This window comes from Syngnathus leptorhynchus, chromosome 22 (genome assembly GCF_054491065.1).
Source record: "Syngnathus leptorhynchus isolate UIUO chromosome 22, UIUO_Slep, whole genome shotgun sequence".
Taxonomy (NCBI): Eukaryota; Metazoa; Chordata; class Actinopteri; order Syngnathiformes; family Syngnathidae; genus Syngnathus; species Syngnathus leptorhynchus.
Genome location: NC_141216.1, coordinates 3,764,866 through 3,773,995, shown reverse-complemented (window position 1 = coordinate 3,773,995; position 9,130 = coordinate 3,764,866). Strand labels below are relative to the sequence as shown.

Genomic DNA, 9,130 nt, shown 5'->3' with positions numbered 1-9,130 from the left:
GCATGCAGTTCATAATTTATGAAGCAGTTCATGTAATGACGCCAAGCTACCGCAAGATGGCAGTGCCCCCATTCACTTGTATGTAACCCAGCGTAAAATGAACATGTCCATTTTTCACTTTCGACCAGACGTCCTCTATGTACTCTAGACTACCAAAAATAAAAGCCGAGTTTCGCCGGCAAAATGGCAAAATGGTTTTTAACTTTACCCGGTGTTCGGTTCTCCCGAACATAAGGCAAAAAGCTTATCTACTACACCATTAGTACTTGTGCCAAACAAGGAATATGACTTCGGTACATCACAGCCTCTGTTCAACATTTAGGTGAAAAAAATTGGAAATGCAAATTACGAGTCGTTCGTGAATGGGAAGGTACGTCATTTTCTTCTTCGTTTTGTTTTACGGCGGGTGGCACCAGCTTTGATGCGCATGACTGACATCTACTGGTTGAAGCCATGAACTGAAAAAAAGATCGAATCACTTTAGGAAGTGATTCGTTCACTCTCGTTCACTGAAAACATTCGTTCTTTTCAACGAATCGTTCACTCACGAGGCAACGCTAACCACAACAGACACGTTCCTCTCAAGCTGTCATCAACACGCTGTACGTTTGGACACTCGAGTCAACTCCGGTGATTCGTTTCAAATTTGTTTTGGTTTGTTGATGTTTTAGCCTGGATGTTTGTTTTGTGGCTTTGTGTCACCTCAGGGAGTCATTTTGTGAGCACGGACAGACCGGAAGGTCAAGCTAATGCTAATGCTAACGTCAACGAGAACAGCGCTGACAATTTGGCTTTTTGCAAGCCGAGAATAACCGCGGAAGAACTATAACGAAATCGCCGGGAGCATTTTCGAACAAATAGATGTATCCAAAGATATATGCAGGAAAAAGAAAGATAAATACACGAATGGCTAGCAAGGTGCACGGAAATGTGCTCATACCTGGAAGCGAGATGGATAGATGAGAAGCTTCTTCATTCGTTGCGTGAGAGACATGCAATGATCCAAACAGAGCTGGACACAAAGTCCTTAATGTGTGTGCTGACAATGAACGTCATTATGTCGAGCAGTTTAACAATTTTGCCAATGATCAACGATGGATGTTTTACCAAAATCTAAGGGATCTTACTGACCAAACGTGTTGCATCATGTTGAGATGGCCTTTTGACCTTGAGTGGAATGTGCATTTCAGGCAGTTTGCGGCGTGAGAATTTGGCCGGGATGGTGCTGAGGGAGCTTCCGGTGGAGCACGCCGCGCGGCCTCTGGGCAGGAACGAGGTGGTGGGGCTCCTGTTCCGCCTGACCATCTTCGGCGCAATCACCTACTTCACCGTCAAATGGATGGTGGACGCCATCGACCCCACGCGCAAGCAGAAGATGGAAGCGCAGAAACAAGTCAGTTGATGTCCTCTGGTCACTTGCGCGTAATCTCCTCTAGTAGCTTTGTATTGACCGTGTTCCTTTGGACTACTTTTGCCAGGCGGAGAAGCTGATGCGGCAGATCGGCGTCAAAGACGTCAAGCTGTCCGAGTACGAGATGAGCATCGCCGCCCACTTGGTGGACCCCCTCAGCATGCAGGTCGGCACGCAGGCACCCACAAACCGAAAGAAAGGCAAACGGTGTGACGTTATCGTCACGTCGGCCTTCTCGTGCAGATGTCGTGGCGCGACATCGGCGGTCTAGACGAAGTCATCGCCGAGCTGCAGGAGACCGTCATCATGCCCGTCCAAAAGCGACATCTCTTCCAAGCCTCCAGACTGCTGCAGCCCCCCAAAGGTCAGAGGTCGTCTTCACGGCGGCCGCCCTCTTTGTCCTCCTCCTCACCGACTGTCACGCCAACAGGGGTCCTGCTGTACGGGCCGCCCGGGTGTGGGAAGACGCTGATCGCCAAGGCGACGGCAAAGGAGGCGGGCTTCCGCTTCATCAACCTGCAGCCCAGCACGCTGACGGACAAGTGGTACGGCGAGTCGCAGAAGCTGGCCGCCGCCGTCTTCTCCCTGGCCGTCAAACTGCAGCCCGCCGTCATCTTCATCGACGAGATAGGTGAGGCGCTCACGGGTGCCGTTGGACATTATGAATGAATGAATTTTGCATCCAAGCGGCCCAATTGCCATAAACTGCTCAAGAAACGTCTTTATGAGCAGCATTAGTTTTTTCGAGATATCCTCATATATCGCGGGCGTTTGTTGGCAGACTCGTTCCTGAGGAATCGCTCGAGCTCTGACCACGAGGCCACGGCCATGATGAAGGCACAGTTCATGAGTCTGTGGGATGGCCTGGACACGGACCACCGCTGTCAGGTGAGACTGCGGCCGACCGCTGGCCCGCCCCCGCTAGGCTCGTCCCTCTGTAAGCACACCCGCCGCTCTCGTCAGGTGATCGTCATGGGAGCCACCAACCGACCTCAGGATCTGGACTCGGCCATCTTGAGGAGGATGCCCACCAGGTTCCACATCAACCAGCCGGTACGCGGGCGCAACCTCACGCTGTGGCCGTCACATTTGCAGCGTGCCCACTCGTTCATCTCTTGTCTTTTCTGCATTTCCGCAGAGTTTGCATCAACGGGAGCAAATCCTCAAACTCATCCTGGAAAACGAGAGCGTGAGTTCACGTTTCGTCTGAGTGCCGCTTGGCGCTCCGTGTTCCTTCCTCCCGTGCTTCCTCTATTCATTCCTTTGTCCCGCAGGTGGACGAGTCGGTGGAGCTTTTAGAAATCGCCAAGGAAACGGAGGGTTTCTCCGGCAGTGACCTTCGGGAAATGTGCCGCGACAGCGCCCTGCTGTGCGTTCGAGACTTTGTGCATACTCGCGGCGGCGACGACGGGTGAGTGACCCCTCAATCCGCAATGTCGCCCCGGGACGTCGTTACCATCTGGCCCTTTGTGCTTTTCAGCCCGTCAGAGGATTGCATCCGTCCCATTCACGCGTCTGATCTTCAGAAGGCCATCGCCAAGATGAAGAAATCCAAGATGGCCGGGAGTCACGGTGCCCTGCTGCACGCTGCTCTGGATTGAACCCCAACCACGATGGCCCCTCCTAAACCTCCGCGACGCCACCGCTCCGATTTCCACCCGGTCGGCGTGTTCAATGTTCCCGTGCCAAGATTTCTGATCGCCAAACATGTTTATGATCAGTCCACCAAATTTATATTGAAAAGTTCTTTCCCTAAAATGACTAAACTGTCAAAACAGTTTCTGGCATTACTATAATTGGTGTCTGGTAAGTGCAAATGGAAAAAAAACAACTGAAAAAACACTTTTCAGAAATGCTCATTTGTTTCAACTTTTGGTATTTCAATTTTCTTTGACTTGTGTTTATTTGTTTTTCTGAAATTGTATTTTATTTCTGCTATCGTTGATTTGCTTTATTGAAATGCACCTTTATTCGGTTTTGTGCCTCATGGTCGCTCATTTGTTTTCTTTTACTTATGGTCAAACTATGTAAAGCTGTTGACAGTGCATCTTGAAGTTGCAGTTGTAAAAGCTCTGGGTGAAAGTTTCATTTACTCTTTGAAAAGTGTATCATTTACAAACAAAATAAATTACAACAAATTAACATTTCAGAAAACAAATGACCAAACCGGAAAGGCAATGTACCGTTTCGTTGATTGACAGGAAGAAACCGGAAATGACAGCGTTGTTCCGAAAGTACGAGTAGGTGGCGGTATTGCACATAAACGCCGAATAACACCGAAGAAGAACACGGCTGTGCCGTTTCATGATTGGTCCTTTACTTCCACTTTCAAAAGTCGAGCGCGGACGACGAGCAAGCGAGCGAGTTTTGGGATTGTCGTAAACTCGCCAAAAGTGAGTTTCTTGGACAACGACCACACGTCGAACAAGGGTTATACATTGCGTCGAACGCTTTGCGTGCCCAGACACGGTGGCCCTGAGTGGTCGTGAGTTTGTTAGCCGTGGCTAATGCTAACAACAGTCGCTTATGTTTGGCAACAAGAGCGCTTCTCTCAGTGCGCCAAAGCCTCAGTTGACATCGAACGCTTTTTTTTTTCGTCAAAACAACAAAGTGGGCGAGGTGTATCTCGGATTCAAAATCTAATCTGTTGGTAATCAATTTGAGCTTTTGATGTGTTCACTGGTGCGGGCGGACGCGCATTTGGGCCAAGGTGATGGAGTCATGTTTTGCTGGAGGCAAGCTGGAGAGGGTCGGCCCTGTGGAGGTGAGCGACATCAAGCAAGACCTCCTGGATGAATTCTCTGCGCTGCCAAAGCAGGTGACGATCCTTCTCGTTGTCGCCGCCGTGGCAAAATCCTCCAGCAGCTCAAAATGAAAATTGGATTCGTGGTCAACCGGTGCAACGTGATGATTCATTTAGCGGGTGGTGTGCCTCGGTCCTCAGGATGAAGCCGAGAGCCGGTCGGAAAACCTGAGGGTCTACCTGAGGGTTCGACCTTTGACGGGAGCAGAGAGCGGACAGTCACAGGTAACACCACAGACGCGCCCAACGGGTTGAGGGCATCTGAGCACCGAGTTGTGTTGCAAACGTGCTCAGGACTGCGTGGTCATCGAGGGACCTCACACTGTGGTCCTCAAAGCTCCCAGGAGCGGGCAGTCCAACAGGCAGGCTGACAAGGTCCCTCCACAAACTGCTCAGAGGTTCACCTTCACCCAGGTAAACACACACGCTTTGCCCTCTTCGATGACTCGTGAGATGATGTCACTTCCTTTCAGGTGTTTGGCCCGGACGCCAGTCAAAGGAAAGTGTTTGAAGGATCCGTTCGTGGTTTGGTGCGAGATGTTCTGCACGGCGAAAACTCTCTGCTGTTCACATACGGGGTCACCAATGCCGGGAAGACCTTTACCTTCCTCGGTCAGGAAGCTGACAAAGCTGTCCATCCGTCCGCCCATCTGCCCGCCCGCTCGTCCAACTGGCCCTTTGCACGTTTTCAGGTCCGGAACACGACGGCGGCCTGCTGCCACGTTGCCTCTGGCTGCTCTTCAACAGCGTAGAAGGTCGCCTGCACGCCGGCTGCCATCTGAAGCCTCACCGCTGCCGAGACTTCAGCCGACTGAGTCCGAAGCAGCAGAAAGCCGAGAGCACCGCCAAGCTGAGTCTGCTGAGGACTGTCCGAGAGGTCTCGTCCCAAAACGTCTTCAGATTGGTCCCATAAGCTGAAGTTTTTCCAACTGTCGTCTTCTCTCTTTTGTCTCTGCAGAATGACAAAAGCACCTCTTCTGCCAGATCAACCTTTCTTGAAGGTTGCTCCCTCTTCTCGCTTGTTGCATATTTCTGATGTTTGCTAACGCCGCGCGCGTGTCTTTGTTTGCCCGCACCAGCCTCGTCTCTGAGCTCCGACTGCAGCATCGCCAGCGTATCGGAGAGCGACAGGTTGCCTCTGGACATCCCGCCCCGCGTTCACTTTTCCATCTGGGTTTCCTTCTGTGAGATTTACAAGGACAACATTCACGACCTTCTGGAGCAGGTAGCGATAGAAATATGCCGCCGGAACGGCTGTTGGACTCACGGGAACATGCGTTCAGGTCCCGGGAGGACAGGTCAAGAGGACGACGTTGCGTCTGTCTCAGGACGTCAAAGGAAATCCCTTCATCAAAGGTAACGCCACACACAACCACTCGGGGCGCTGTCGGCCATCTTGTCATTATTTGTTGTTTAATGTGCAATGCAACTCTTTTCGTTCCACGCGTAGACCTGAAGTGGGTCCAGGTGAGCAGCTCCGAGGAAGCCTTGAAAGTGGTGAAGATCGGCAAGAGGAACCAAAGCTTGGCCTCCACCAGACTCAACCAGCAATCCAGCAGGAGGTAACCCCACCCCCCTTCCCCCCTCCCTCTTTTCTTCTTCTCACCCCCTTTTCTTTGCGCAGCCACAGCATCTTCTCCATTAGGATCCTGCGGGTAGATGCCACCGCCGTCCCCAGGTTCCTTGGCGTCAGTGAGTGAGTGTCGCCGCCGCATCTTGCCCCGCCCCCCGGCACGCCATCGTCACCAGGTGCCGCTTTTGCTCCCGCAGGCTGGTGTTGTGCGACCTGGCTGGCTCAGAGCGATGCTCGCGCACACGCAACACGGGCGAGCGCCTGAAGGAAGCGGGGAACATCAACAGCTCGCTCCTGGCGCTCGGCAAGTGCCTCAGCGCCATGAGGATCAAGCAGAACGCAAAGTACGCCGCATGTCTGCCACCCGAAAACAGTTTGTCACCACTCGTAGCTTGCAATTATAATTTTTTTTAATCATTTTTTTGTGAGCAGGTTCCCGCATCACGTTCCCTTCCGGGAATCCAAGCTGACCCACTTCCTTCAATTCTTCTTCTGCGGCGCCGGCAAGGTGTCCATGGTGGTCAACATCAACCAGGAGTCGTCCTGCGCCGACGAGACGCTCAACGTCCTCAAGTTCTCCGCCCTGGCGCAGAAGGTGCAAACCTTGAAAACGTCAACTCCAAAACTGGTGGTCCTCACGCGGTGAACTTTTTTTTTTTTTTTTCTCCAGGTGGTGGTGTTGAACCCGAGGTCCGCCGGCCCGGACGACGCCTCGCTCAAGTCGGCCATGGAAGTGTCGGTCCTCATCAACGAGGCCGACTGGCGCCGCAACGCGCTGGCGCGCAGCCGCACGCGCTCCACGCTTGTTTGGGAGACCACCCTGGAGGACGTGATGGAGGACGATGTTGAGGAAGAGAGCGACGTGGGAGCAAGAGAGGACGAGGACGGGGAGGAAACAACACAGGAGGAAGGCGACGAGGTAGAGCGCTTTGTTTTATCGGTTGTTGCATAATTTCTTCTACGCGATGGCACCTAACCTCGGCCCGCTGGCTCGGGCAGGGGCGGCCAGACGGGGAGGCGACCTTTGGCTTGGCTGAGGAGGCTCGAATCAGAGAAGAAGTGTGTGCCGAGTTCATGGAGATCTTCAAGCAGATGGAGAAGGACTTCAGGTGAGCCCAGGGAGCGCCCATCCTGCCAGTCCCGCCATGCCGCCAATGTGACTTTGTGCCGCTTTGATCAGCGAGCGTCTGAAGAATGAGCGAGAGATCCTGGAGGAGCGAGCCGACAGGAGGCTGGAGATCCTCAAGAAGCTCCTCAGACAGAGCAACCAGGTGAGTGCACGTGCAACGTGGCCAGACACCAACTGACGTGATGCTGTTGCCACCAAGGAGGAGGAGGAGGAGGAAGAAGGGCAGGCGAGGAGGGCGTGGCTTCCGGGGGGAGACCACAGCTTGATCTCGCCGCAAGTGCTGCTGGCCAATCGGGTGAGCGCTTTCATCGTTGTCTTCCTTTTGTTTCTTGAAGTCTTTCTGTTTTTGTTTCGCTCATACCTTTCTCCTCCTTTTTCTCTTTCCGTGGCCGCTTTGCTCAGGAGCGGGTCAAGCCCAAAGACGGGCGGGAGGACCAAGAGAACGACGACACGGGCAAGTTGCGGGAGGACGCCCGGACGAGAACGGCGCCGGCGTCTGTCCCGTGCAATGATGTCACTTCCTCCCCGCAGCTAAGGAAGGCGAGTGCAGCAAGTGCGGCGCCGCCTTGTCGTCTTCGGCGCGGCGATCTCGTCGATCGACGCGAGGCAACCAAATGCTCGTCGACCAAATCTCTGAGTTGCAGGTACAGGTAAGAAAGAAAAAGGCTTTTTCTTTTTCTTCCCCTCTCCTCCTGCTCTTTTTCCCGTCTTTTCCCTTTGTGTGTTTTCCTTTGGTTGGCAACAGGTGAGGTCCCTGGAGCAGGACTTGCAACAGGAAAGGGAGCGCGCGGCAGCTGCCGAGGACCAGCTGACCACGGCGGAGACCCGCCTACGACGCCTCGAGGGCCGACGGGACGACGGAGCCGAGGGCAAAGCCCAGAGCGACTTCCACGCCATCATGGCCCGACTACACGAGGAGTGCCAGTCGGCCATGGAGACCTGTGCCCAGCAGGCCAAAGTCATCCAGGAAGTGACGCAAGAAAAGATGCGCTGGTATCGACCACTGTGGGCTTCAAAAAAATCGGAAGGCAACGGAGCGCCGTGCCAAACCAGGAGCGCTCGCTCGGTGGCCGCTTGTTGATCCGCTTTTGTCTTTCCGCAGCGACAGGAAATGTGAGCAGCTCACCGAGGAACTGGCCAATCAGAAAGCGGAATACGAGCACCGGCTGCAGGAGCTGACGGCGGAGCTTGAACGACAAAAGACGATAGAGGAGAAAGGTGAGCGACGCCAAGGTGAGTGCGTGCCCGTGCCATCATCCGGCATCTCCGAGTACTTCGGCACCCGCTAAATCGCCGCCACGCCCACCAGAACCCGAGCGTGTCGAGGTCCCGGTGCGACGGTGTCAGGAGAAGTTAGCACAGAAGGAGAACAAGGAGCCCAAGGAGAGCCCGGCGCCCGGGAGGCTGCCGCCGCTGGTGGAGGAGCTGAAGGAGGAAATCCAGAAGATACGAGCGGTGAGGAAGAGGACAAACTGCCAAGTGGAGGTGAGAAAATGCGGCGCTTTTGCCAACGCCAACTTGGGCCTGATTGTTTGAGTGCGTGCGTTCAGGGTTTGGCGTTGAGCGACAACAAGCGAGCAAACGTGAGGACGGCGACGCAGGTGAGAGGCGCGCTGCAATTTGGGAGGATTACAACATTATCTTCTTCTCCTCTTCCTCATTGGTAGGAGGCGCCGTTCTCCTCCTCCAGCCAGTCCAGCCCGTCTCCGCCCTCGGCACCGCCATCACCGTCCGTCCGGAGCGGCGCGGGTGAGAGGCTCTTTGAGCGTTGCCAGCAGGGAGCGCCTCCTCTCAAACGCACATTCCTTTTTTTTGTGGCTCACAGCTCAAAGCCCCTGCGGACCCCCCGTCGCCATGGCAACCCAAGCCAAGCGAGGCCGCAGGAAGCTTTACAGCAAGAAAACGGACGCGGTGCTTATCGTCTCGCCGGATTCGGTCAGTGTGTCCGCCCCGCCGCGTGCGTCGACCTTTGCCCCCTCCCTGCTTGACACATGTTTACGTGTTTAGGCGGCGCTGCTCGAGGAACCGAAGGAAAAGGAAAACGTGATCATCAAGCGGCGGCTGCGTTCCCGCAAGTGATGGTGGATGCTTGAGATGTTGTCACACTGTTGTTGTTGTTATTTGAAAAGCAAAGAAATAAAATACTCATCCAATAAGCTTGCACAGTTTTGAGAGCAGATTCGTCGCGGTCACTTTTGAAAAAGACGGCGTGAG

At 54.0% G+C, this 9,130-nt stretch overlaps 2 protein-coding genes across 4 annotated transcripts; both read left to right on the top strand.

The window, feature by feature from the left end:
* Positions 1–499: 499 nt before the first annotated feature.
* Positions 500–3,553, top strand: atad1b (ATPase family AAA domain containing 1b). 3 transcript variants are annotated; one of them, XM_085904110.1, is made up of 10 exons: positions 500–602; positions 1,191–1,393; positions 1,479–1,577; positions 1,655–1,775; positions 1,842–2,042; positions 2,193–2,299; positions 2,375–2,464; positions 2,550–2,600; positions 2,686–2,822; positions 2,892–3,553. In XM_085904110.1, the coding sequence occupies exons 2-10, from the start codon at positions 1,220–1,222 to the stop codon at positions 3,010–3,012; spliced, it is 1,101 nt and encodes a 366-aa protein (XP_085760236.1). In that variant the 5' UTR covers positions 500–602; positions 1,191–1,219; the 3' UTR covers positions 3,013–3,553. The 3 variants fall into 3 exon arrangements, with proteins under 3 accessions (XP_085760236.1, XP_085760237.1, XP_085760238.1); XM_085904111.1 differs by having other exon boundaries at positions 525–630; XM_085904112.1 differs by lacking the exon at positions 500–602 and adding an exon at positions 703–1,032.
* Positions 3,554–3,683: 130 nt separating this feature from the next.
* LOC147039439 (kinesin-like protein KIF20A) lies at positions 3,684–9,077 on the top strand. Its single transcript, XM_085904107.1, has 26 exons — positions 3,684–3,805; positions 4,101–4,229; positions 4,356–4,439; positions 4,509–4,628; positions 4,688–4,826; positions 4,907–5,091; positions 5,173–5,215; positions 5,294–5,439; positions 5,498–5,570; positions 5,665–5,776; positions 5,839–5,910; positions 5,985–6,131; positions 6,220–6,382; positions 6,458–6,706; positions 6,787–6,896; positions 6,968–7,059; positions 7,114–7,211; positions 7,319–7,370; positions 7,448–7,566; positions 7,662–7,909; positions 8,019–8,149; positions 8,226–8,401; positions 8,467–8,517; positions 8,584–8,665; positions 8,742–8,851; positions 8,924–9,077. Exons 2-26 carry the CDS (start codon positions 4,125–4,127, stop codon positions 8,993–8,995), a joined length of 2,979 nt encoding a protein of 992 aa, XP_085760233.1. The 5' UTR covers positions 3,684–3,805; positions 4,101–4,124; the 3' UTR covers positions 8,996–9,077.
* Positions 9,078–9,130: the final 53 nt, after the last annotated feature.

What these genes read in the sequence shown, in the direction of transcription:
- atad1b (XM_085904110.1), top strand. Translation starts at nt 1,220, where the DNA reads ATGGTGCTGAGGGAGCTTCCGGTGGAGCACGCCGCGCGGCCTCTGGGC. An exon ending in ACTGCTGCAGCCCCCCAAAG is followed by an intron (nt 1,776 to 1,841) that starts GTCAGAGGTCGT and finishes TCACGCCAACAG; the next exon opens with GGGTCCTGCTGTACGGGCCG. An exon ending in ACTCGCGGCGGCGACGACGG is followed by an intron (nt 2,823 to 2,891) that starts GTGAGTGACCCC and finishes TGTGCTTTTCAG; the next exon opens with CCCGTCAGAGGATTGCATCC.
- LOC147039439 (XM_085904107.1), top strand. Translation starts at nt 4,125, where the DNA reads ATGGAGTCATGTTTTGCTGGAGGCAAGCTGGAGAGGGTCGGCCCTGTG. An exon ending in CAGATCAACCTTTCTTGAAG is followed by an intron (nt 5,216 to 5,293) that starts GTTGCTCCCTCT and finishes TGCCCGCACCAG; the next exon opens with CCTCGTCTCTGAGCTCCGAC. An exon ending in TTCACGACCTTCTGGAGCAG is followed by an intron (nt 5,440 to 5,497) that starts GTAGCGATAGAA and finishes ACATGCGTTCAG; the next exon opens with GTCCCGGGAGGACAGGTCAA.